Source organism: Kwoniella dejecticola, chromosome 8 (genome assembly GCF_000512565.2).
Source record: "Kwoniella dejecticola CBS 10117 chromosome 8, complete sequence".
Classification (NCBI taxonomy): Eukaryota; Fungi; Basidiomycota; class Tremellomycetes; order Tremellales; family Cryptococcaceae; genus Kwoniella; species Kwoniella dejecticola.
Window position 1 is genome coordinate 249,391 of NC_089308.1, and position 25,445 is coordinate 274,835.

At 47.4% G+C, this 25,445-nt stretch overlaps 8 protein-coding genes across 8 annotated transcripts; 3 read left to right on the forward strand and 5 right to left on the reverse strand.

Moving 5' to 3' along the window:
• Positions 1-234: 234 nt before the first annotated feature.
• On the reverse strand, positions 235-2,192 carry I303_106416 (uncharacterized protein; the record flags this gene model as incomplete). The annotated part of the gene is made up of 6 exons (XM_018411585.1): positions 235-520; positions 643-917; positions 986-1,106; positions 1,174-1,396; positions 1,473-1,765; positions 1,912-2,192. 6 exons carry the CDS (start codon positions 2,190-2,192, stop codon positions 235-237), a joined length of 1,479 nt encoding a protein of 492 aa, XP_018259397.1.
• Positions 2,193-3,758: 1,566 nt separating this feature from the next.
• I303_106417 (uncharacterized protein) lies at positions 3,759-7,653 on the reverse strand (the record flags this gene model as incomplete). The annotated part of the gene is made up of 5 exons (XM_018411584.1): positions 3,759-5,602; positions 5,679-6,011; positions 6,104-6,737; positions 6,825-6,929; positions 7,045-7,653. 5 exons carry the CDS (start codon positions 7,651-7,653, stop codon positions 3,759-3,761), a joined length of 3,525 nt encoding a protein of 1,174 aa, XP_018259396.1.
• A 1,416-nt stretch (positions 7,654-9,069) lies between these two features.
• I303_106418 (transcription elongation factor S-II) lies at positions 9,070-11,003 on the reverse strand (the record flags this gene model as incomplete). Its single annotated transcript, XM_065969370.1, has 10 exons — positions 9,070-9,099; positions 9,165-9,171; positions 9,267-9,277; positions 9,356-9,535; positions 9,632-9,741; positions 9,829-9,918; positions 10,016-10,309; positions 10,422-10,620; positions 10,750-10,812; positions 10,935-11,003. The coding sequence occupies 10 exons, from the start codon at positions 11,001-11,003 to the stop codon at positions 9,070-9,072; spliced, it is 1,053 nt and encodes a 350-aa protein (XP_065825442.1).
• Positions 11,004-11,394: 391 nt separating this feature from the next.
• I303_106419 (mitochondrial 37S ribosomal protein mS41) lies at positions 11,395-12,234 on the forward strand (the record flags this gene model as incomplete). Its single annotated transcript, XM_018411582.2, has 5 exons — positions 11,395-11,509; positions 11,617-11,770; positions 11,895-11,901; positions 11,976-12,058; positions 12,192-12,234. The coding sequence occupies 5 exons, from the start codon at positions 11,395-11,397 to the stop codon at positions 12,232-12,234; spliced, it is 402 nt and encodes a 133-aa protein (XP_018259394.2).
• A 337-nt stretch (positions 12,235-12,571) lies between these two features.
• Positions 12,572-12,832, reverse strand: I303_106420 (uncharacterized protein; the record flags this gene model as incomplete). The annotated part of the gene is made up of 1 exon (XM_018411581.1): positions 12,572-12,832. The coding sequence occupies one exon, from the start codon at positions 12,830-12,832 to the stop codon at positions 12,572-12,574; it is 261 nt and encodes an 86-aa protein (XP_018259393.1).
• A 306-nt stretch (positions 12,833-13,138) lies between these two features.
• Positions 13,139-14,789, forward strand: I303_106421 (uncharacterized protein; the record flags this gene model as incomplete). Its single annotated transcript, XM_018411580.1, has 5 exons — positions 13,139-13,462; positions 13,570-13,673; positions 13,737-13,836; positions 13,921-14,169; positions 14,316-14,789. 5 exons carry the CDS (start codon positions 13,139-13,141, stop codon positions 14,787-14,789), a joined length of 1,251 nt encoding a protein of 416 aa, XP_018259392.1.
• A 4,614-nt stretch (positions 14,790-19,403) lies between these two features.
• I303_106422 (uncharacterized protein) lies at positions 19,404-21,889 on the forward strand (the record flags this gene model as incomplete). The annotated part of the gene is made up of 3 exons (XM_018411579.2): positions 19,404-19,822; positions 20,017-20,903; positions 21,066-21,889. 3 exons carry the CDS (start codon positions 19,404-19,406, stop codon positions 21,887-21,889), a joined length of 2,130 nt encoding a protein of 709 aa, XP_018259391.2.
• An 818-nt stretch (positions 21,890-22,707) lies between these two features.
• I303_106423 (uncharacterized protein) lies at positions 22,708-25,259 on the reverse strand (the record flags this gene model as incomplete). The annotated part of the gene is made up of 6 exons (XM_018411578.1): positions 22,708-23,220; positions 23,355-23,651; positions 23,747-23,842; positions 23,912-24,032; positions 24,111-24,950; positions 25,084-25,259. The coding sequence occupies 6 exons, from the start codon at positions 25,257-25,259 to the stop codon at positions 22,708-22,710; spliced, it is 2,043 nt and encodes a 680-aa protein (XP_018259390.1).
• Between the last annotated feature and the right edge of the window lie 186 nt (positions 25,260-25,445).

Sequence of the window (25,445 nt, forward strand, 5' to 3'; positions counted from 1 at the left end):
ATGTATGTTTCTAGTACATCTACCATATCCTCGATATGCGACCCGTTGATTCCCTCTTTCCGGATTGTGATACAAATACAACACAATGATTTATCCGCCAAGATCAAAATCAAGATCAAGGTCAAGACAAAGCTCTGTTTTCCTGGCATAGTCATAGCCGTTTTCCTGCTTCTGTTTTCATGAGTATGTGTATGATATTTGACTTGATTTGAGCTGAGTTGAGTTGATGTTATCCTACGAGAGATTGGCAAAGTACGCAGCGATTATCGAAGAAAGTAGTACGCCGATGGCCGAGGATGAGGTAACCAAGGGGGACGCTCCGCTGGATGAACCTGAACCACTTCCTCCTGAGCCGGTGGTTCCTCCGCCGGTGGTCGACGAGGAAGTACCGTTCGAGACGACCGATACCCCGTCTGCAAGCTGGGCGAAACCGATGGCAGGTGGGTTGTATCGGAATACAGAGTATACGTTCTTTAGGAAAGAAGCTCCGACAATCCATTGTATAGGCGATTGTGATGATCTAGAAAACGCCACAGAGCATCAGCTTCTGCAGCAGTTGAAATCAGATTGTTGAGGAAAGAAAGTGCAGCATCTACAAACAGAGGAAGTTGAGGTAAGAATAACAAGACACAAGGTACTCACAAATCCATAGCGAAGAAAGCACCAGTACACATAGAATTGTCCCTGGTGAAACTACCCAAATTCATGTCTGCGTTGGAAATAGCGTAGCTCAATCCACCGAATTGAACAGTCACATTGACGGTAGTGCTGCAAGGATACTGGTAATACCCATCGTAGCCTGATGAAGCTGACAATGCGGCGGAATTGGGGATTTGCTCGTAGATCGCTTCTGCGACTTGAGATGGGACACCAATCAGGGTGGTTCCGGTATCAATGGCGGCTTGGGGTGACGATCCCTATGACCGACAAACTCTGTCAGTATAGAGCCCGGTGGCGCAGATACAGACTTCATGTTCAGACTTACAATAGATACTTGACTTCCTTGAACGGTGACCGCTTGAGCGGGTATTCTCCAGTAATCTAAATCGTCCTCGTCTATCGAGACGTAGTTAATTGCTCCCGTATATGTGCTTGTGTTGGTACCTCTGTTCACAAAAAGTAAACGATTAGCTCAACTCCCGGAGTGAAGCACAACAAGCCATGGGGGCTTACCCAAGTGTCAATTCGCCACCTTCACTTTCGACCGAGCTGGCGTAGTTGTTACCTCTGTATCGTGCAAGGTAGAAACCCATCTCGGCGTCGGTCCATGAGCCTGAAGCCGCCAATGCCTGCCAGAACGGAGTAGCTCCCGATGCTGCTATAGATTTCCACGCGAGTCCCATCAATCCTGATAACGGCGCAGATATCAATCGGGCCGTAGTAGAAGTGACAACGCCTAGACATGAAGAATATTCAGCAGTTATTCCGAATTGCTTCTCATTCCATCCGAAGGAAGAAGATTGGGGGCTTACCGAAAGTCTGACCAGTGACGGTGAATCCAGCTAAAGATACGGTATCGCTAGCCAAGAACCCATCGGCGTCTCCCGATCCGTAAGAGATGTTGAAAGCGGCGTTGTTCGTATTGTACGAAGAAGAATCGCCAGTGTCGAACGTCGAGACTCCGGTACAAGATGATGATGTGCAGGACGAGCCGGCTACCCATAGATCGGAAGATCCGGTATCCATTATCAAGAGGAAATCTTGTGCGGGTGTACCGATGGTTACTTGACCAGAATATGAGGCGTCGATCCCGACGTCTGTCAACCTGCACAACAAGAAAATGCAAATCTCGTCAGCTGATCTTTGCTTTGGCAACTGCGATGCTGATGACAAACCAAAAGGAAATCGGATCGGTTGACCAGACATGGGTTGGTATTAAGCGTGTGAGATGAGAGAAGGAGCTTGGCCTACTGTACAGTCCCACTTGCTCTCCTGCCGAGACTCCGCCTGCTGATCTCCAGATCCTCCTCGAACCTGTCCCTCTTCAAGAGCTCTTGGCCCCTCTCGCCGAGATGCTGCTCATACTTCTTCCTCAGACCTCTCGCTTGTCCTTTCAACCATGATTGACGAGTCTCGAGATCGTCCGAATACTGCCGAGAATGGTGGGACGTCAATGGCACTTTGAGCGGTTCTGCCAGTATCGTAGGTATGGCCGGTAAAGTCAATATGAGGGTGGATATGGGGAAAATCATTTTGATGATCGATCAATCGGTCGGTCGATCCGATCCTAACCTTTCGAAATGATTAACTAATGAAGTAGAAGGTCACCGCTGGTCGACGACAGATGGAAAAGGTAGTGGATTCGATCTGATCACTTGATCAAGCTTGATCGATGTTCAATGATGACTGTTGATTTTGTGAGGTTACCGATTGTTGATTTGCGATTATTGCTACAGTGGAAGTGATTGTCAATATGCCAAGAATTTGGATCCGAGTGTCTTGTTGCCCTCCTTTGATTGATCGGAAGTGAAAGTGACTGTCTATGATTGACTGATTGATTGATTCAATCAATATATAGGTGGCAAAAACTATAAAGCTATGTTGTTATACTATAACTGGAACTGGGATTTTCGAAACAAGGTACGATTATATGTATAAGTTGATGGATATAGAGTATATCATATGCACAGACAAGGATGATAATGATTATAGAATGAATGGATTGAAGGAGAAGGATGATATGCCAAGGTAACTTGAGGTCGACGTCGAACTCTTTCTTTCTTTGCACAGGTTCTGAATCGTCGCAGTGCTTGGCAAAAATAGTTCAGTCCGGCGATGATGATGACGGTGATGATACTTTTCAGGGTAAATCGCTCACTCGGCGTTCGTACCCTACCCTTTCCTTTCCTTATTCAGCCTCTCTCCCACTTGCTTCTTCCTGTCCTTTGATCTCACTTGAATTGGATTGGATTGACTGCGCCTGGGTCTGCGTGTCCACCTGCGTCTGCGTCTGTCAAAATGCGTATGACTGTATGACTTCTACGCGGCCGAAGGGTTTATTCGATGATTATTTTGATGATGGACTGACTGCGCTGTCGTTGGCGATTACGGGTGTTATGACGCTTTTCGTAGCCTTTCCTACGTTTTCTATCGTAATATCGTAATGCGTGCCGAATTGGAAAGTCTAATATTATATACCAGTTATCGTTCCTATTCCTGTGCAAAGCAAAGCAACAACGCAACGCAAAGTGTAAGAGCGTGCGTCACCCAATCAGTCACCGACTGTGCTTTGCAGATCGTCGATTCTGCTTTTGCGTTTAAATGGCAGGTGTAGGTGGCAAAGGGAAAGCAAAAGCAAAGGTTGATGAGCTTGAGCAAATCTACAACTACGAGCGTATATGCCGAAGAGAGAGCGTGCAGATGAGCGTGAGCAAGAGAATGAACTTTGAAATGTGAATATTGGAAGATGCCAAGCATTCCCTCTCCTTAGCAGCGCACTGCTTCCACGCTTCATGCCGCGCAGCTGCAACAGCTGCAAAGTCATCTCGAGACTGAACGACTGAATCACACTAATTCACGATTCACGATTCAAGACAAGTTTACCTGGTAAGTAGCAAGTGGCTGATCATAATTCAGTACGGCACATCATTGAGTCAACTTCACCTCCATGACATCAGTGCATGCATGATCGTGCGTGAGCTGTTCTGGTCGATTATTCCAAGACATTCATACATACATGCAAGGCAACTAACTATCTGTTGATATCTGTTCAGTATGTATACAATGGGAACTAACGAGTCTGAAAAATCTGCTCATGATCATAATACTCGCCTATTATCATCAAACACATCGCCCTCGCCCTCGCCCTCGCCCTCGTTCCTCCGCTTCTGCTGTTTCTGCTTCTCCTGCAACTCCTCCAGAATCCCAGCTAAGGCCATCGTACCTCTTCCTTTGCCCATATTTGAATCGCTGGCAACTTGTACTTTATTCACCACTTGTACTCTTGGTTCAGAATCAAAGTAGTCTTTCGTCGTTGTCGTCGAGGAAATCATCGATGAGGGCGAGATGATACTCATTAACCTTTCTTCTCTATCACTCTCACCCTCCATTTCTTCTTCTGCATCCGTATCGGCGTCCTGGAGATAATCTATTGAATGTGAATCGTCTTCGATGTGCTTAGAAGGTAGAGGCGGGGGTTGTTGATCCTTAAAAGGGTTCTCGAACGGGTGGGATTTAGGTAAACTCATACCCTCGCCTATCGTTGGCGCTCTTGACATCGGTCTAGGATAAATAATCTGACTACCATTCTGATTTTGACTCTGATTCGATGAGTTACAATTATGATTGATGGAGGGATATCTTCCATCGATCCCACTTCCAAGAGAATCGTATCCGTCTAAAGCTCGTCCGATCGATTGAGGATCCACCATCGTCCACTCAGCGTTATTCCTGCCTTCATGCAGTTGCCCATTCAAGTTCTCCTGTGATCTGGAAAGAGAATGAGAGGGCCAATTCAGATCTTGGGTGAAGGCCGTAGGAACTTGACTCGCCCCGAAAGACTGTTCAGTCCTCGTACTTCCCTTCCTACCTAACGCAGCTCCATGCTTGGCGCCTCGCGTAGGAAAGATCGATTTGACTCCTTCGAAAGCTCCGTAGAACCTATCGACCCATAATGGTTGATCCCTCTCTGCACCCGCACCTCGTCGTTTTACGATGTCGTTGTTGTTGTTGGTATTGAGGTCATCTGCATAATCGTAAGGATGATATTTATATGTCGAATTGTATTTCTCTGAACTGATCCCTCGATCCACTAATTTCTCATCATCACGCTGACCGTCCAAATGAGGAGCATTTGTTGCAGAGGTAGAGGTAGAAGATAGTTTACGGCCTGCTAATTTCAGGAAAGCCTGTCCTGGGGCAGCCAAAGATGACATGGTCGATCCGAAAGTCCCTTTACGCGGTACGAACGGTCGGACCGCATGCTGGGTCCGTCCGGCTCCATCTGGATATTCGAAGAAACTCTTCTCCCCTTCTCCTGCATCTTGGTTGGAAGAAGGTTCAATGGTCCTAGGAACATTATGTGTTTGAGTATGCGTAAAATCGGTTGGAGTCGTTCCTCTGAATTGTTTCTCGGCGTATGTATCGTATATCGGATGTTGTTGTTGTTCTTTCATCCACGGGATCCATCTTGTCATTGCATTACCAGTACCAGTGGCATTGATGGGTGTATCTCCATGCTGATCTTGGGGTGGAGAGATCCCTCTGATCGAATAGTATTTTTCCCTTCCGCCAGAATTCCAAATGACGATGATCAGCCCGATGAAGAACAATACTCCCCACATGGCAATCATAATCCCGTAAAACATCCTCTCGGCCTTCAAGGCATTCTCGAAATGCGCAATCAAGCTTCCTACGACTCCTTCGTCCTCTTCGCCGTCAGAAGAACCGACAGCAGCAGCGGCGATGGGCGTCGCGATCTCGTTCATCGAGTCATTGGATAGCATGAGGATGTTAGCTGGAAGAGTGGGTAAGTCGATATGCGCATGTTCAGATATCCAAGTTAAGCCCTTTTCGAGGTTATCGATCTTCGATCCGAGGATGCAGTACATGAAGTTGTTTATGGGGTTGAACAGGATTGTTCCGCCAAACGTTGTATTAAGCACTACCGAGATAATATTTGCAGTCAGATGACCAAGTTCATCCACAAGCGCACGGATGATATACGGAATTTGACTTACCTTGCTCGACACCATCGTAGAACTCTACCAGTGTGCTGTTGAGCTTCACTGCCGTGGTGTTCAACCAAGATCCAAATAGCTCGTCGTCGATCCTCTTTTGATAAGCTGCAATAGCGGCGTTATACTGATCCGCATACTCTTGACTTGATTGCATCGCTGCTGCGTTCAGCTTGGCGGTAAGGGATGTAGTCGAGGCTGCCACTGTGGAATTGGCGTTTTCCCTAGCATGCGCTTTTAGGGCGTCAAGAGCGACTAGCTGGAATTGGATGGACAGGAAACCTAGCAGCGAGATGAAGAGGAGTGCAAGACATGTCGGATGAGATAGGTATGATACTGAGATGGTTCCATATTAGCATGTACGCATTATGCAGGTCAGATCGAGTCAGGTATAGGTATGGGGAGATGGTAAGAACAGGAAGACTCACGGAACCACCTCAGATTGGTTCTTGTGCGATTCGATCTGGTGACTCGTCCCAGTATGTTCCCCGAGTACTTTTCCAACATAGGATGTTCAACAATCGCCACCATTCTCCAAGCATCTACCGTATTTTCCCTCCTACATTCATCTTCGACGGCTTCTACAGTATTCTTCAGCGTCCTCCATTTCCTCCATTCCCAAATAGCCAATGCCGCCCAGATGCAGAACAACAATAAGAACATCAGGCCGATCGCCACGTTCGATAACTTGTGTAAGGCTTTCGCAGTATCGTCGATCAAAGACGTGTCCAAGTCCGTACAAAGATCGTTCTGCAGATCGTTGGCTTTGTTTGCTGAAAGCGAAGAGAGCGAAGAGAGCGAAGGGACAGGTAAGAGGGATGAGTTGAAACTTGCGGCAATCTCAAGACGGGTTTCGTTGATCTCTTTCTTAAGCGCTTCAAAGGGCACCTCCAAGATTGCGTTCATCTTGTCTTTGAGCTCGGCCAAAGTGGGTAATGTCGCGTTGAGCTTGATCAGGCTATCTTCGAATGTAATAGGAACAGTCACATTGGCTAGGAAGTCGAGAGACGGTATAGAGAATTCCGGTACGGACAAGTTGACGTTGACTAGTGATGTGACGTGCTGATTAGATCATATGGTATCAAGGCGATTCGTCAGCGAGAGGCTCCATGTTGGACGAAACAGAAAAGAGAAGTTAGCTTGACTCACGTTGATACCGCTCACGGCTGATTGGATGAGGTTGTTCGCACCTGCAATATCGGATTGAATCTCTTCTCGTATTCTGTTCAAGGAAGTGGTAATTCCATCGGTGATCTGAGTAATCATCAGAGCATGAGCATGAGCATCTGTGTATCGCTCATATACCAAGACTGCTGCAAGACAGGCTGAAATTTTAAGGTGAGGTATGAGGGGACAAAAATATACTCACCACTTCCACAGCTCCAATGACAATCTCCAGCGTGCCCCTCACAGCCAATTCGATCGTACACAGCAGCATACTCCTATACGTATCCACTATAAACCCCACGACGACCTCGATGATGGTTACGGCATCCATCAACATACTTCCAATCGCCAGTATGCTCGCCTGAGTAGCTCTGATCACTTCCTCGTTGGTCTGCATAGCCAAGTACCTTGGCATAGTCTGTATTGACGCTGCGCCCTTGGCTAGTCCTCCACATGCGGCAAACATCGACTGTTTGAGCGAAGCAGCCATTGAGGCTGTCGATTGACGGTTGTTGATCATATGTGCGATAGTCAGGATGATAGGCAAGAGGCATGGCGAGAGGAAAGTGAGTAATATTCGCGGAGAAAGCGATAGACAGGGTCGCAATTTTGTAGGAGTTGAGCTTGAATGTGTCGAGGAGGTAGCGCGAGGATGAGGAGAATAAGGTGTATGAGGCGTCGGAGGGAGAGTCGAGGATGATTGATAGTGCGCAAAAGGTGGTCGAAGGTGAGGCGTGAGAGGGATGATGTGTTCTGGATTTGGGTTGTGGTTCCGTTGCGGCGGGCGAAGGAGTTCTGGGTCAGAGGACATCTTGTATAGTCGAATATGGCTTTGATATCGATGTCACCGTCTGAGGAGAGGGATTGAAGGGGGTTCGCTTTGTAAGCGGGTATGGGTGCTGTAGAATCTGATTAGAGGGCTCAGCCAGTGAGTGATGGTCAACAAGTATACGGGACAAGATTTGCGTGATTAGCTTAGCAAAGGTAAAAGGCAGATTGCAGAAGACATGTGAAGCATTGGCAACGAGTTGAGAGGATATACATCTCATCCACACTATCCCTCAGCCTGAATAAGTAATGTTCATCGTCCCACAAGACAAAGACACCGCAGGCTGAACGAAGTCATTCAGTACCCAACTATAAGTCGAGACAAAAAGCGGAATCGAGGAGAAAGAAGTAAAGACAGTGTTGATCCTTTTGTAGGTGTAACATCTTGACGTTTCATGTGCGCGAGGCATTGTCTCGACTGTTCTTCTTCTACTTAGCTCTTTCTCATTTGAAGAGCTCTTTATGTCTGCAAGTCGAGTCATCGTATTGATGTAAAAGGGGGAAGATGGGATGTAAGAAGAACAAAAAGCGATTGGTGAGTTTTCGAAGAGTCGCGTTTGTATCTTCATTCAACCTGAAACTTGAACTCCACCAGTCAGGCACGTTATAACACCCATTTGCCGTGACATCATCATCTTAGTTAGCTTGAGCTTGATCTTGCCACTCGTACAGAAGAGCAAAAATTGAAACCAAAAAAATGGAGGGAATTGATCGCGCGCCCACTAGCTTTCGCTCGTGAACAAATGTAAAATTCAACAATTTTTGACTTTGAGATTTTGCTACGCGGCCAAAAGGTTCCAGAAATTTTGTTGTAATATATTATCTTTTCAGAAACTACAAACGTCTTCCGCCTTTGGCGCATGTGCTTGCAATCCGACTCTTCCCGTCCGTCCCTCTGCTCTGTTACCTTGGTTCCAAGTACATACACTGTCCCAATTCACTTTTGGAGGGCTGATCAGAACCAAAAAGAGGTCCTGCAGAAAGGATTGACCCCGCGTCTTCGGATTCAGCGAATGCTAAAGAGCCAAAGACAGAATCACAGTAACCTTGGTATGTCAAGGGATACCGTCCTGGTAGATGATGCTACGCGGCCATTGATCCGCATTATTGGTTGCTATATATTGTTTATGGTATTTTCCATTTGTGTCTGTTTGTTGGACAGTCAGGTTCTGTGCGGACCAAAATACAAAGGATACATCTTCATCAACAAAATGGGGAATGTCAATAACATGTCACTGCCCACTTGCTCCTTCTGATCCGCTTCATCTCTGCTAAACACTATAACCTGGCTGCCCACCAGCATAAAACGGCCCCTCTACAACAACATTGCTTGAAGTACTTCTACATCTACTTCTTAAGACTATCCAGTGATCGCCTTTCCCCGCTTGAGTGATACGGTCTAACTGAACTTCCATCTATTTCCACAATTCTGCAGAACCATGCAATCCATCAGCACCAGCGAATCACGATAACTTCAAGTTTGATTGTACTCACCGTACACCTGTATATCAGAAAGCACGAACAGAAAGACAATGTCAGCGAACTTCAGACCCACCCATTGGGCTGAACTGGCCAATGGAGTGAAAAATCACATACGTTACGAATGTCTAGTTGCGCCAGAGAAACAAGACACGTCAGTGAAGTCTCAATTAACAAGGAGAATAACATAAATCTAAAGGACTCACCGTCATAGGTTCATCCGCTGATCTGGTCTGCATCTGGTAATAAGTGCATTTCCTCTGTTGACATCTACCGCACTTGAACGCGTCCGTCTCCGCTTGAGTCTCTCCAACAGCTTTCGCCTTGAACAGATTCTCAGTCGCTAATTTCTCTTTCAACGCTCTGACCGATTCCGACGCCATTTCCTGTATATATCAACATCAATTACCGATATGGGACAATCAGCGTAATGTTTTCCAGCGTTCCACAATGCCATGATTAAGGCGCGCCCGCTGACTTACATCTTTGCTCATGTTCGCTACTTTCTCTGTACTTATATAACCTAACACAATCTCATTTCGTAGTGCTGGATTACCTTTATCCTTGAGATTCAAGAATAGCGATCGCATTTCTAAGAGACATCCACGGATTAGCTCTTAGACCCATATTCCGGGATTTAAATTCCTTGTGCATGGGAATACCGTGAGAATGGACGCACTGCCTCTGTAATCATTCCCAGTCGAATAATTCGTTGCTTTATGCGCATGCTTCTCGATACCCACCGCACGTTCCGTCAGGATCTTGCTTTCTGCATATAGTATAGGTATATTGAAGTTGGCGTTAGCGTCTTTTGCACTTATAATGACTAAGAGAGTTTGAAGGAAGATTTGCAGTGCAGAACTCACGAGCCGTACTATCCCCAGCTAATGCATCATATATCATGACCACGCATTTATCTCTTACGGGATCATGCGCGCCATCCGAATTATCCGCTCGGAGACTTTTATCCACCCCATCTGATTTGGCTGTTCGCGGCGTCGTTCGGGTAGAGTCTATCGTGGAGAGAGGATGGCGTTGTCGAGGGGATTGAGGGGAAGGTGATTTTTTGGTGGTTACGTTTTCGGCTTTCACGTCTGGCGTACTGGCTGATCCGGAAGCGATAGGTGAGGCAGCTGCCGGTGAAGGAGCCGAGGAAGAGCCTGTCGCAATTGTGTTGTTTCAATTGCAATAATTTAGCTGATTAGTCCATCCACAATGATAGAAGAGGATGCCCAGTATATTTATGAGGGATTTGAGGAACACCAGACTCACCCTCAGCTTTCACCCGTTTAGCAGCTCCATCTTCCTTCTTCGCATTGGAGTTTGTACTATCCCCATCGTCCCTTTTACGTTTCTTCTTGTTCTCTTCCACAGCATCTCGCCACGACTTGACGATTTCCTTGGCGAGACTCGAGATGGAAGATGTGGAGGATGATCGTAGTTTACCAACGGCTACACCTGCTTTGGAGGACTAAGCAGCCCACAAATCAGATCAGGTAAGCCTTTGATCACTGCATTCATCATGACAGATGGACAGATGCCTTTAGAGGAGAAGTGGAACGTAAAAAGGGCGAGCGGCAATGGAAAGAAGGGGACTTACCCGCAAGAGATCTTCAGACGGTTCTACGTCCGCTTTCAGCTTGTTCAATATTCGAACGACTTCCTAAAAGACCAAGCGACCGATCAGTCAGCTGTGAAAGTCAAAACAGCCATGCCATTGAAAAGACAGCGATACAGGGTATCTTCATCTCTGAAAGACCGACTTCGTGGAATGATCAGACCTACTTCTGTCTTTCCCCCTGCATTAGCAGCGTTCAAGTCCTTAACAAGGCCAGTGAGGGTAGTCGCGTCCATGATGATCGTTTTTCTGCTATCGACAGATGACTCCACACCACTTGATCTTCTCGTGAACTTTGTATCTACCCGAACCCTGCTCTATCGGCCCTCTACTGTATGCCGTGTGAGGTGAGTCAGATTGCAAGTAAGGCAAGTAAGAAAGACACATCAATCTGTATCTGTCAACACCGGCAAATGGGTACAAGGAACACCAAAATATCGGTCTGAGGGAATTACGTAAGCAGCATTCCACCGTTGTAACAAAAAGTCGAAATCAAGTTGCTGCTCAGAGGTTCAGCCGGTCAGACCTTCTCAATTCTTTTGACATACATCCCATCAATCGTACAGAGCAGCTCGCCAACTTGCAATTGTTCTATAAACCCCAATCACTCGCAAGAATCAGATCATCATGTTCCTCGCTTCCCTCCGAGCGTCGTCTTCGAGACTCCCAGCAACCTCAATCGGACCTCGAACATTATCTTCGACTGCAAGGGTGATGCAAAAGGCGCCTCTGCAAGCTTCAGGTGAGTCCCACAGATCCACGTTCCTTCTGTGCGGCTGGCCATGACAAATTTATGCCTCAGCCGTATAGTGCAGAGTACAAAGCTGATACCCAGTATTGGAATATTAGCGGAAACACCCACACCTCAATCACTATTATCGTTGATAGGTAGAAACGCAGATACCAAACTAGAAGCTCATGCGGAGTCGTGGGAGAAATTGAACGAATTATGGATGAGGAGTGTTAAGCTCCATGATGTGGGTTTGTCGCACAAAGAACGGAGGTAAGTGACGAATATCCTGCTATTTCCGTTCTTCTCCCTTTGTGTCTTTCGCATTCGATCCTCTAGCTACCGTGGCAATAAGTATATGAAGGACATCTGACTGATCACCCTCTCTTTGTCATAGGTATCTTGTAAGTAACCAGCCTGATGTCATGCCATGAGGCAAGATCCTGTTCCCTCAATTGATCTCGTTATGGCAATCTAGCTATGGGCGTTCTCGAGGTATTCCCAAGGATCGGCTCCTTCGACATTCATTAGGCCTCCCAGACCACCGAAGAAGTTCAGAGGGTGAGTCGCACATTGCTCATTTTGTTGGAAAGGTCGTATCTGATCTTGTTCCATCTCTGCTCAACCCTCACTCTCCTTCAACTGCCTTTCTTGGATCTTTGTTCACCGCTCAAATCGGCCATTGCGCGAACAGATGGGGTCCAAAGATACAACATGGTGTTAGGGTAAGAGAATGAGTAGCGAACACTGATGTACGTATACATATATGCATTATGATTGTTCGCCTTGTCTTTCCATGCGGGACTTCTGTTCTCCTTCATACAACTGGATAGGCAGTACAAGTACAGGTTTGATATAGCGTTGCTCGATTTCTGAGCTGCTATCATTGTTCTAGCTTGATGTTTGCCGACTTTGTGTCGCGGTGGCCATTTGAATATTGATGACAGTCGCCAGACGACATTTTGCATGAGTTTGAAGAATTGCCCAGATAACCTTTTGAACGATATAAGCCATCAACCCATTCGCATTCCCCAATTCAGCATAGATGAATCCACTTACCTGGTTCAGAATTGCTTATTTCTTTTCTCCCTGGCTAGCGCCAGCGCCGACGCCTAATTCTCTGGTGACCCTCTCCCATTCTCCATCATCTTCCTTCTCCCTTGCCTGTCTAAGCTGTTTACTATCGTTCCATTTCCAAGCTATCAATTCTCTCAGAGTGTGTCCTGGCAAAGGCGCTGATCTGGGATTTGTCTCGTTCAAGTGGAAAGCTAAGAGACCGGTGAATATACCTAAGATCGGGTCGAGCGTGCGCGAGAGCAGGTATGTTTTGGCCATGTTGCCTTGCGCTATCTGCGTGTTCGTGGAGAGATGACGACGAGACTAAGATGAGATATACAAATATACAGCTCAAGCAAGATATATCCATCCATTCAGGTTGAGGACGGCTAAGAGTTGCTTGACTGTATGGTGACTTGACACCGTGGGAGAGTAAGAACGCGCACAAAGATCGTCATAGTCGACTGGATTCGGCCTTTACGAGTACTTGTCAACAATCTCCTCTCTTGGATGTTCAGACTCTGATAGAAGTGACACTCATACATTTAATACACGCCAGCACATTTGAACGAGTGGTTGTTAGAAATGTCAGAAGACAATGAGACGGCGATGATGCCTCCGCCTCCCACAGGTTTCCAATCCGCTTCATCTTACCTCAAAACCCAAAATACCGACATACCTTCCAAGCACGCTCCATCTACCTCATCGCTCCGGAACGCATCAGGCGGTCAACCACCCATACCGAATTTACCAGGACCGAGCTCCGAGAAGCCTAGCAATGGTAATTCGACAACTGTACCTTCTACTTCTATAAGTGGGAACGCTCAGGCCGGTCCGTCGAGCGGTAGTTCCAGGCCGATCAATAGACCGGCAGCGAGTAAGAATAGTATAATATATAGTTCTGTGCAGGTACGTTTCATACCTCCTTCTCCTTACTCTCGATCTAGATATTTGAAGACCCCGTATGCTCATCGGCTGGACCACGTCGTGCTGCTGACTACATTCCTATTGTTTAGAGACGCAATCCCGTGCTCGGATCGATAAGAAATGTCGGGGTGGAAATCGGGGATATCGTAGCTGATTATCAGGTTGGAGCACATAATGGTGTCTTGTTCTTGAGGTGAGCAAGCTTTCCCGGAAGCAATGCTGCTGCTGCAAAGTTGGTGCTAAGCTGTGAGCTTAGCTTGAAGTATCATCGATTACATCCCGAATACATACACACGCGAATAGAGAAGATGAAGGGCAATTATAATCTGCGGATCATCTTGGTATTATGCGATGTTGTTAGTACAACGGTCTCTTGTCCAAAGATTTCTCTTTGGCGTGAATCTACGCCATGATTGTAGCTGACACTTCCTGGGGGATAGGCCGAACATCAACAATCGTTGAGGGAGATCAACAAGATAGCAATAATCAACGAATATACCGTCTTCGTAGCTTGGTCGAACGAAGAGATAGCTCAATATCTAGTATGCTTCAAATCCTTCGAACACAAATCGGCGGACAGTCTCAAAGAGCGAGTCCAACAGACGTATCATGATCAGCTGCAACATGTTCTGACCAGCGGAAGGAAAGTTAATAAGACTGACGCCGATAATCTGGCAGCTCAATTTGGGGTAAGTCCGATTCCCCTCGTCCAACACCGCATCTTTCCCGCACTTGAATAAAACAAATCGAGTCGAGTCAGAGCAGTTGGTCATATGAGGCTCATCCGATGTACTGATTGTCGCTTCAATACGGAATCTTGATTCTGGTTCAATAGTCATTCGCGAACCTCTCACGGCAACCCTCTAAGATCCTATCCAACGTGAAAGGACTGGGAGCTACCAAAGTGACTTCTCTAGTGGACGCGTTCAACAAGCCGTTTTTAGTGGGTGGTCTGCGGAAGCAAGATAAAGATGCAGAGACGGGAATTGTCAATGTAGCGGAAAAAGATCGGCAAGCGGTAGGCACTGCCAGACCCATATATGATAGAGAGGACAGAGGGGAAGAAGATGTCCAGGATGAAGAAGGACCCGGTAGTCCGGACTGGCCAGATGAGGAGGAAGAAACAGCTGAGTCTGCACGAACGAGGAAGAGAGTGGATAGTCCCGATAGATCGCCCGGACTGAGTCCTGAGCCGCGTATACTGCCGGATGAACGTGTATGGCAAGATCCGTTAGACGACGATGATGGCGATGGCGATGGAGGCGATGACGAGGAGATGCCGAGTTCGAAAAGGAGCAGGATAGAATAGGTCAATACTGAGCTCGATCGGTGATTGTTGTTGTATCATGCATCGAGTCATGCGTTGAACCTAGTAGAAAGGTGATGTCTGTTCTAGGCAGACATAACAGAGCTTCTAGGGAGGCGCTACACTATCTGAACGTGGACCCGAGCTAACGAAAGACCGATAGACATGGGCAAATTAACAAGAGTCGCAGCTTCGTGAAAGGCCTGAACTCGCGTTTCAAGGTACTAGATGAAGCAGGCATGTAACGTCACAAATCTGTTTCAGCTTGTTCAAGCTGTGCACCGATCTTGTCGCATACGATTAGGCCCACAAGGCATCGGATGCAATTGAACAGAAATTCTGGGTCCAGCTGTTTATCCGCGTCCGTGTCCCATAGTGGACAGGAAGCTTGGACCCGCTCCCAGAGATCGGATTGGTAGATGACATGTGAATCGATCTGAGCTTGAGCTTGAGCTTGAGCTTGGATATGTGCATGTGCAAGGGCATGTGTATAGAAGACATAAAATGGGGTGTGGAGTTCAGAGGGTCAGTGCGTCTAGGGTTTCACAATATAAGTTAAAATGTGGCGCTTTGCTGTATATTGATACTGTATTCTAGGCTAGTACAGCGGACTTGAAATAGAGCGGTACTTTGGAGCCTTGACGAGGTGGTGAAGTCTTTTTTGGACAGCTTGGGTCGGATGAGGAAGCGGAGGGCGACGAAATATATATGTGTACATCAGAGTGTAAGGCGTAGATGGAGGAAGAATCGAATTCCGCTATACAACAGTCTCAATCCGAGTGAGATGAGCGGTAAGGAAAGGACGAAGTTTCATTCATCCTTCAGTGCAGTCGAGGTGGAATACAAATGCGAGGAATTACTGATTGAGATTGACCTTTCCCACAGAAAGGAAAGCAAGACCACAGTTCCACGGACTGTAACAAACGAGATGAATCGATCAACGTGAATAGATCCCAGCTATGCTAGATTACCCGGCGATCTAGCCGTCAGACTCGCTTGTAGCGTTGTATAGCTGTTGAATAAGTCCCCCAAGTAAAAGGAACGGAAGCACAAGCGTACTTTCGATGATATTCTTGTTGGGTTCCATGTGATGTCTACAGCGACAGCAGGACTTTTCCCTTGTCGAATCCCCAAACCCGCCTCAACCCGTTCTTACATCGCGTACTTTATCAATCGATACCGCGCTAGCCCTGCGGTAGGTGCGTCTCTGAGATACAGCAAGTCCAGATGAGAGTAGACGAGAAGCAGAACGGAAATGAATCGCGATAAATCTTACCTTGCGGCTCATGCCAAAACTATGTATCTAGGGCAAGGTTTTATATTGGCAATGATGTTCTACGTGTCCGAGACAATGTTCTGACCAGCCATAGGATGAGCCAGATTGGGTAAGGGGACCAGAAGCAATTCCTTCCGAGAACTTAGCGAAGATACTTTGCTCAACCTCATGGGGCGAATACATATGCCGTTATGACATAACACTCCACGTCGCTGTGTGGCCGTTTCGGCTCGCATCATGACAGTATCGTCTTCCTCGTCTGAATTGCATCTGTGTCGGATTACTTCGATATGCATACTGAGTGGAATGCGTAGGACGGCCTCGTCAGCGCTCCGAAGCAACGACGGTCCTGCAGCTGAAGATCGTGTTCATCGTGATCCCTTGACTTTGTCTCAGCGATGCTGTTGGCGATATACCCCATCCCCGCCCTGCCCAAGATACGACCCACGTTCGACTCTGCTCACGAGTACAGACAAGTGTGCGTGGCGATGCTATGGATTACTCGCTTCGGATGCATATCGCAACGTGACATGTCCGTCTTGCGCAGTCTTGAGATCTCCAGTATACATCCGAAGATCCATCATACGTATCAACTTCAAGCCAGACTTAAGCAGTATACGATAGGGCACTTGCCCCATACACACTGTCTCCATACGGTATACCGATGCTCTCATGTTTTATACGCAGTGCCACACAGTCGATAAACACAGAACAACATCGTTTAAAGTTCATTCTCTACTTCGGCGATCATTCCATACCTCTCAACTTCTTGGAGTGGGACGAACAAACAATAAATGTGCGTTGTTCATTTCGGCCTAATCCTGATCAACTCGCTAAATTAGCTTGAAACGTCTCTATCTATTGTACGAAGCCAAAAGATCGGAATCGGAATCGGAATCGATTTAAGCTCAATTGATTGTACCTTACCTTAAATACCCATAAGGCACAGAACTTTCCCGTTCTCATCCTAATTGGAATCTGAAACAAGCTTTGACCTCTTCATCGTTAGTAATCGGTCATTCCGGATCAAAATTGGATCAGTCATTCTGCGCCGGCCGTGAAGTCGGATCTTACGATTGGCCTAATCTCGCTTGACGGATGAGCGATACTTGAGTCACCAAATTTGCAGGATCGAATACAGGAGGCTCACCTTGCTCAGATCGATACCGACAGGCGGTCCTGCTCATTGCTGAGATATACCTCTTGGCGCTGTACTCATACCGCATCACATGCTCATGTTATTTTCGTTGGTTCCTCATTCCAAGCTTACGGTACTCTCCATTCACAATTGCAACGCGACTCTCGCTCGGCTCGGTGACGATTCTCGGTGATAAGTAGAATTGGGGTGCTTTGGACCCTCTCTGATCGACGTTAAGAACGCCAACACGCCTTATAAATCTCGTTCCCGATCAGGGCGATCAATTATCGTGATCATACCACGGGGCAATTCACACTAATTCTCACTCGGTGCCGGTATTGACCGGGTGACTGGACGACCTCACCTTATCAGACTCGTTCTGATCATATCGGCTGTGATGTACTCCAACAGCATTGCCAGCCTGCGCACACCGGGACGCCTTCTGCGATACCAATCGCAGGTCGCTTGACAATCACCGGTCGCAAGGATGAGATACTGTGATGTATTTTCAACCTACGTGGACAGTAAAGGTAATCCGCCAAAGTCGGATTGTTCGTAGACTTGACTCACATGACACGGTAAGTAATCAGATCGACCAAACAACGTGTTCCGGAGCATGTCAAGGCCATCCCTAACCTAGTCTAGGCTCGGATGTATATTGATCGACGAGAGAATGTCCAAACGTCATCCCCACCCTAGCTTGGATTGAAAGATGATACGCCAACCCCCTTTGGTGCCTCGTTCGTTTAGTCGCTAGTGATGGTCGGTGCACCGCCGAAAATGACCTTCGGCGTCAACCGATACGAGTGGTGTGCCAAGATTATCATGACACGAGGTTTTCCTCCACTATCGCTTTGACCTAGTATCTGGTTTCATCTTCGCCCTTTTTACCGAACATTTCGACTGTGCTCATTTGACCCCCTCTGACCCTTATCAGCAAAGAGAGAGAGTGGAGAGTGGAGAAAATGAAAGAAAAAGGCGTGGCTTAAAGTTTCATATGACATCAAGATTTTACGCCAAACCATCAAATTCTCGTCAAGAATCAAGAAAACATCAACAAGTGATCAATTCTCTCTGGAATCAAACCGGACCAGAGTCATAGCTCAGATGAGAGTACTGATCACGTTGGTCATGCTCCGCATGCATGCACGCAGGCAGAGCATCGGGTACTATAGGAATCTCGAGCGAAGCGCCTTTCGTTCGATTGGCTTGAAATGGTCGGAAGTAAACCGATTCCACCGACACTTCAACACCTATTCACCTTTTTTTACGATCAAATCTCCTCTTTGATCGAATGCATACTAACTTGCAGCTTGCATAGTTGACTACTCACTACGTTATATGGTCCTTTGGTCCTTTGAGCATTGACTAACTGTATGTGCATACATGACAGAACATATACTTATAAGGGTACTCGTATTCTTCGCCTTTTCTCTTTTCCTGTTTTACCCACAATAACTCATTTAAACACAGACGTCTGATATACACAAACACAGACACAGACACAATTCCTATTCGCAATCCCAATCGCAAACAATAAACCATACACACACACCACACAGCGGTGCACAAACAACAACTCAAATTCATCCTATTCCATACCATACCATACCATCAAATCGATCGTACCTTGCTCTCGCTCCCTTCGGTCAATTCCCGATTACTCCAAGTAGTCTAAATCCAAACAAGAAGACATTATTTCGCCAGCCCCCTATTCCTCGGTGTATCTTTATCAGATACTTTCCTCTGGAATCCTACGTGCACCTGTATGATCTGGGACGGATTTCGTGATCTGATCAGAAATTAGAATAGACCAATCGATGAATTCGGTCTGAAGGCTCACTAATCATCCAAGACAATACGAAACCACACGTTCTTCCTCTCTTCCCCATTTGATCTGAACTTAAGATATAAGGCAGGATCAAGCAGAGAAGATTGAACCCCCTCGATATACCCAATCTGAATTTGATCACTCACTCCAACACACAAACTCGCTTATCCCCCATACAACTCCATCTATCATATATACACCGGCGGTACTTTGAAACGTGATTGCTCCATTCCGTCTATCACACCTCTTACCTGCTATCGCCTGCAAGAACATCGCCTCCCCCTTTCATATACACTGTTTGTGTTGTTTCGCATCCTACCTACTTGCCTACCCAACTGTTGGAGCGGAGTATACGGATACGGATCAGACGCGATGTTTGCGACTCCGAATCCACCCAAGACACGTCAGACAGGCTACTCGTCAGTAAGATATAACAGCAGCATTCACACTCAACAGACTCCGACACCCACACCCACATCCACATCCAAAACAATCACAACGACAACCACAAATTCGTTGGTACAGCCTTTTGATATCAGTAATTTCGAAATTGATCCTCAACTAACACAACTATCATCATCACCTCCTCTTGCGTCTGTACGCCAATCAACTGTACCTGCCTCTTCACCTTTTGTACACCACCAAAGGATCGTCTCGACTTCACCACCACCATCATTGGAGCGAAACCTACACACATCCCCCATGCAGCCACCGTACCCAAACACACCTTCGCCTCAAGCCTACGGTCTAAGTGGTACAGTCATTGTAAACGAGCCTTCTTCCATTATGCGGTGAGTTTCATCTATTTTCGTCTATATCTTTTTGTCCTTCGTTTCATCCATGCTCAATATCCCAGTCATCACCAATCATTTCCTTCTCATGTTAAGCGGGTGTGGCTATGTACGATGCCGTAGTATGCGAAAAAGTGACATTAGCTGACCATGCTTCCTTTTGCTCCTCCCTTTCTCCGATCAATTCTTAGTAGATCCCACGGTAGCGTATCTGAGTGTGGCTCCGGATCGGATGTCTTCATGTCGCAAGCTGTACCAAAGAATCACCACAAATCCGCATTGCGCCCCTCATTATCGCACAATACGATGCATAATACCCCTTCGCCTTCTTCTTGGCCTAGAAGAGTTATGACAACTGGATCTACGATACCGACTACGTACCCAATTGATGATCGGCTATTGCGACAGGGCAGTCTTGGTGTACCTTCTATTGCGCCCGCTGTAAACTTCTCCGCTTCGGGTTCGGCGTCTTCGGCTGTTTCCGATAACAATAACAACAACATGTCACAACATCAGCATCAAAGTGGAAATGATTCTATTGTTCAGACTCAGACTCATGGTCATCAGCTACAGTCAACTAATCACCATCAAAACGAGGTTAACACGCCTTACTTGTCAACATCCACTTCATCCAACTCAAGTACAAATATTAACCCAACAACAACGACGCATCATCATGTTGCCACTCATCCTCATCAATACCCTCATCCCCAACAACACCAACAGCAACACCAAGCATACTACGGTCACACTACTCATCCTCACGAGGAACAACTATCACACCCACACCAACAATCACAATATTCTTACGACGGTTATCCTTCCTCAACCCTGTCACCCTGGCAACCACCAATGTCAACCACGTACCAACCACAGCAACAATCACCCTATCATTGGGGCATGCATCACATGGCTATCCCTCAGAAGCAGGACGAGCCAATCCTAGCTCCAGGTGAACTACCTGCACCACGACCACCAATGTCTTACGCAGCTCTCATCGGTGAAGCTTTGTTACTCGCTCCTCCCCCTCATCAACTGTATGTCTCCGAGATCTCCGATTCCATCAAGAAGAGATATCCCCGTGAGTCACCCTCTCCTTTCGCCACCGCACCTGAGCGTTGAGACCCTATCCGGAACATACACAATCATGCATCATTCCACCCTACCTAAGCTTGATCCACCGCACAGACATATAGTTAATTGAGCTGACGAAATATTCTATTCGCTATGCTTTGTCGTCCAGACTACCGACAAAACCCTACCAAGATCTATAACGGTGTACGACATCAAACCTCGATGTGCAAGGCGTTCGTTAAGCTCCCTCGACCCTTCGGCGACCAATCCGGCGGAGCACGCAAGTGGGCGATCCGAGCGGGCTGCGAGACCTGGTTCGCTGGTGGCGGATACCATCCACCTACTTCCACACCACCCTCCAACAAGACACCCAAAATCGGAGGTAAAGCCAAAGCTACCGCTCGATCCAAGCACCTCATCATCGGTACTTCTGAAGACAAGAAATCTCGAGGTTTGTACAATGGTATTTACCCTGACTCGAACTCTTCTGGAGAAGGTCCATCCTCCGGTCCCGCATACGACGGCACGAGTAGGCCTCTGATCCCTTACTCCCAGTACAACCCTACATCGATGGCATCTACTGGATATGGTGCACCGGCTCCACCACCTTCCAACAGTCATCTGCCTCCAGGATACCACTATGTTCCTATTCAGCCTGCTCACGGACACCCTCAACCGCAACAACCAATCTACGTGCCTGTCTGGGGTCCCTACGCCACACCTCCTCAACCACAAGGTGAAGCGTATGCTCAAGGGTACCCTCAGAGCTCCGAATCGCCCGAACAGGTTGATCACGATCAGTCGTCTTGGGGTCGAAGCCACATAGGCAATGGGAACGGTATCGAGACTCAATCCAACGACGGTACACACGTCAGCTCAAGCTATGACGAAGTCAAGATGATGAACCAGTCCATGGGGTCACCCGCTCCTTCTCATCACTCAATCAGCCGGTCGATTCACAGCTCCCATGGTGCCTCTCCTGAAACCATGTGATGATCGGCCTCTTCGATGGTGTTCAAGAACCCGAACCTGATATCGGGTTTTCACCTTATCATCTAGTTTTCCACGATCTTCGCCCATATTGTGTAATATACGAGAAGGAACAACGATAATATCACTGAATCAACGATGGCGAAATACGAAATCTCACGACAAGTCAATTGAAGGGGAGGTGGTCGCTCGTCTTATCTCTCCTGAAAGATCTTCAGATTGTTACCGTTGTAAATGGGTTATGGTTTTGTTTTTAATTCTTCTTCTTGTTTGTGTCATTTTAGGGTTTAGGGGAAGATACTTGCCAAATATTTCCACGTTGTCGTGTCTTGTCTCGACCAGTCTTCCATTCTTCTCTCATAAGTTCGTTCGTTCTTCGTGGCGCTGTGAAGGATCTCAGGCAGATCCATTCCCATCTTTGCATATCTCGCTTATAGTATTTGAGTTGAGTTGAGTGATTCGTCTGCGTTTATAGGTCTGATATATGTCTGTGTTTGCTTGGGAGAATCGATGGAAATATGTATTATAAATATTGTTCGCGGTCGCAACCTGATGGACCAATTGCAAATGGAGACTTATCTGACATCTGCATTCGCAATTGACATATCCTGGTTTAGACCAGTTAGATCATGGCCAATGTGAGATATATGCATGATGGGTATAGTGGAGATACAGTTTTCCAGAAATGAGAATACGAATACAAACAGAAACAGAAACAGACAGCACAGCACTTCAAAACAGCGCACAGCGCACAGCGCATGGGAATCAACGACGTGATGGGAGACATCGTAGATGTATTGTATGCCCCTGGTTTCTGCTTATCATCCCTTCAACGCTCGGGGAGCAGGTACCGGACTCGGACTCGGGCTGACCGATAAAGCGGGGCTCGAACCTCTACTGATCATTCCGCCGACGACACCACCGCCACCAGAGGAACCGATCCGACCCATCGGGATACCCATACCCCCCATCGGACCAGCAAAGGCATTTGCCGCCCCTCCCATGCCTCCGCCACTCAGCCGACGTTGGGCTAGGGCATTGGAATTCGCCCCAGAGTGTGAATGTGGGTCAAGCATACCGTTGCTGTTGCTAGAGATATTACCTGAGAAGGTGGGATTGGTAGGTGATTTGCCAGAGCTTGAAGGAGTATTCAAGTTTTGGCGAGATGTGGATGCTGAGATACCTAGACCGATCGTAGGTGGGGGGCCCATAGTGGACAAACGATTTGGAGTGGAGCCAGACCCTGGGCCGGAAGTCATGAGAGGGGTCCTGGATGTGGGGAATGGTATATGTAAGAACAATCCCGAAGGCGGATGAGAATTGGTAGCGTTGTACTGAGTGAGTGGACAAACAATTTAGTTCTGAACCACTTGTCGAGATGCGACTGTCGTAAAGTGTATAGCGATAGGAGTGGGAATGAGAATGGAATGACAGCGATAGAACCCAAATCCAGCAGACCAAAGCTCACCTGATACTCCATACTCATACATTCCCTATCCTTCCCTTCTAAACCCATCACTTCCAATACCCTCCTTCCCAGCTTATTGAGCTTATCGTGATCGTCCCTGGATCTAGTCCATATTTGTATCCTATCTATCTTCGGTCTGTTGGAAGCCACGATCCCGCAAACCTCGTCTTCCTCGTCCAACATCTCACCGACGAGCGCCATAGTCAGATTCGCCCATGCCACGTCCATGGTGTTTGACGAATTGCGGAAGAGGATCACCCATTTCCCACCGTTGGCATTCGAGGGGTCTTCCCACATCTATGGAATAACAGAGCCTGATTAATACATCATATCGTAGAATCCCTCGAGGGAGTATGGAAGGTCCATAGGCAGAACACGATGATCAGACTTACAGGTCGAATACCGTTCTTGAACATGTGGTAATTCGAGTTCTTGTTTAGTAAACTGGGTAATCTGATGTTGTTTAAATGTCTAGCAAATCCTTCAACCTGGTATACGGTCCAGTACATTGTCAGTCTTAGACGCTCGACGTGCAGGCAGTGCATGCTCCGACTTACCGTGTCGAATTTGCCAACAGTCAACAAAGTCATTTCGTACTCTGTCAAAGCCTTTCCAGTTTCCTTCTGAGCCAGGATGGACGGATCAGGTTTATACGTCTTGGAATCGAAGAACAGAGTCCTAAGTTGTCAAAGTAGGGGAACACGATCAATCAGCTTGCGATCCCAGGACAAGAGCAATGAAAGGTCTACAACATACCATGCATGTCGGAGAGGATGTTCTTTCTTCTTTTTACCGTTCGTCAATTCGCTCTCGGCGGAGGATGAGCTAGAGGCGGTCAAAGAAGCGCTCTGAGGCGGACTTTCACCTTGACCTTGGCCTTGAACACCAGTCTTCACGATATTCAACGGAGCTGAGGGCGCCGCCGCAGCTGCTACTTGTTCCACAGTTTTGTCGGCAGGAGCTGGAGAATTGACTAAACCACCCGCGGGTGTAGGTAAGATCGGGTCCGCCTTGTTATTACTTCCTTGTGATACTGAGATTCTTCGTCGGATCTGGTCTAAAGAGGGCACGCTGGAATATCCTTGGATGTACGAATTCGTACTTGACGACCTTGACATTGGCGGAGCACTTTCTCTTCCCGGAAGGACTCCTGGTACGATGGTGGAAGATTGAGGTGTACCCAAAGCGGCTGTCGAGATGGGCGATTCTTGAGCAGTAGATGAACTGCCGAACAAATCACCATTTCCACTGAGACCACGCGATACCCAATTAGGCGAATGGACAGTCTCTAAAGGTGTCCCTCCGCCATTGGAGCCGGAAGAGAGGGACCGCATCATTGCGCTTGCGGGTAATCGCAGTCGACTACTTGGTGAAGGAGCGACCAAGGGGGATTGAGCTACACCGCCCCCACCTGGCGTTCCCTGGGGTAGAGAGCCGGTAGCAATTCGCAGAGAAGGGGGAGTACCTGGTATTGAGGATGGGGATTGTCCGGGAGTAGTCAAGGGATTTGGGAACTGAGCGGTCGAGCTGGATGAAGGGGTGTAGTGGAGATGGTCTGATAATTGCTTCAGAGAGGGAAGACGTGTCATCCGGGGGCTAGATCAAGGTCTCTCTATCAATACAGGACTGTGACGACAACGAAGTGGGTATGCTACATTTGGCGGAGTCCATACGAGACGCATAATAACCTGGAGCAGGGATGTATTGAGGGGAGGGGGATGGTACTCACGGTGGGCCCGGCACTCCAGCAGCTGCGTTACCATCCATTTTGCCCTCCTTGCTAGGTATCGGAGGAGGTAACATCAATCCTCTCTTTTCTGCGGATCTAGCTCCAGTATCCTCTATGCTGCTCGAAGCTGCGTTCGCTGGAGGACCAGCTGAGAGGGGCACAGTCGAGTCAGGCATCTCCTTTTGTTGACACTGTATATGGCGAGTATGCGAGCAGAAAGAAGAAGAAGAGGAAGAGGAAGAGGAAGGGAAAGTCGAAAATGCCTCTTGTATCTACCGTATCGTGCTCAAGTGCGTATCTTGGTTTGAGTCTCGTGAAACTTGTGAAACGATGTTGGTCGTCAAGCAAGAGTATCGATATCG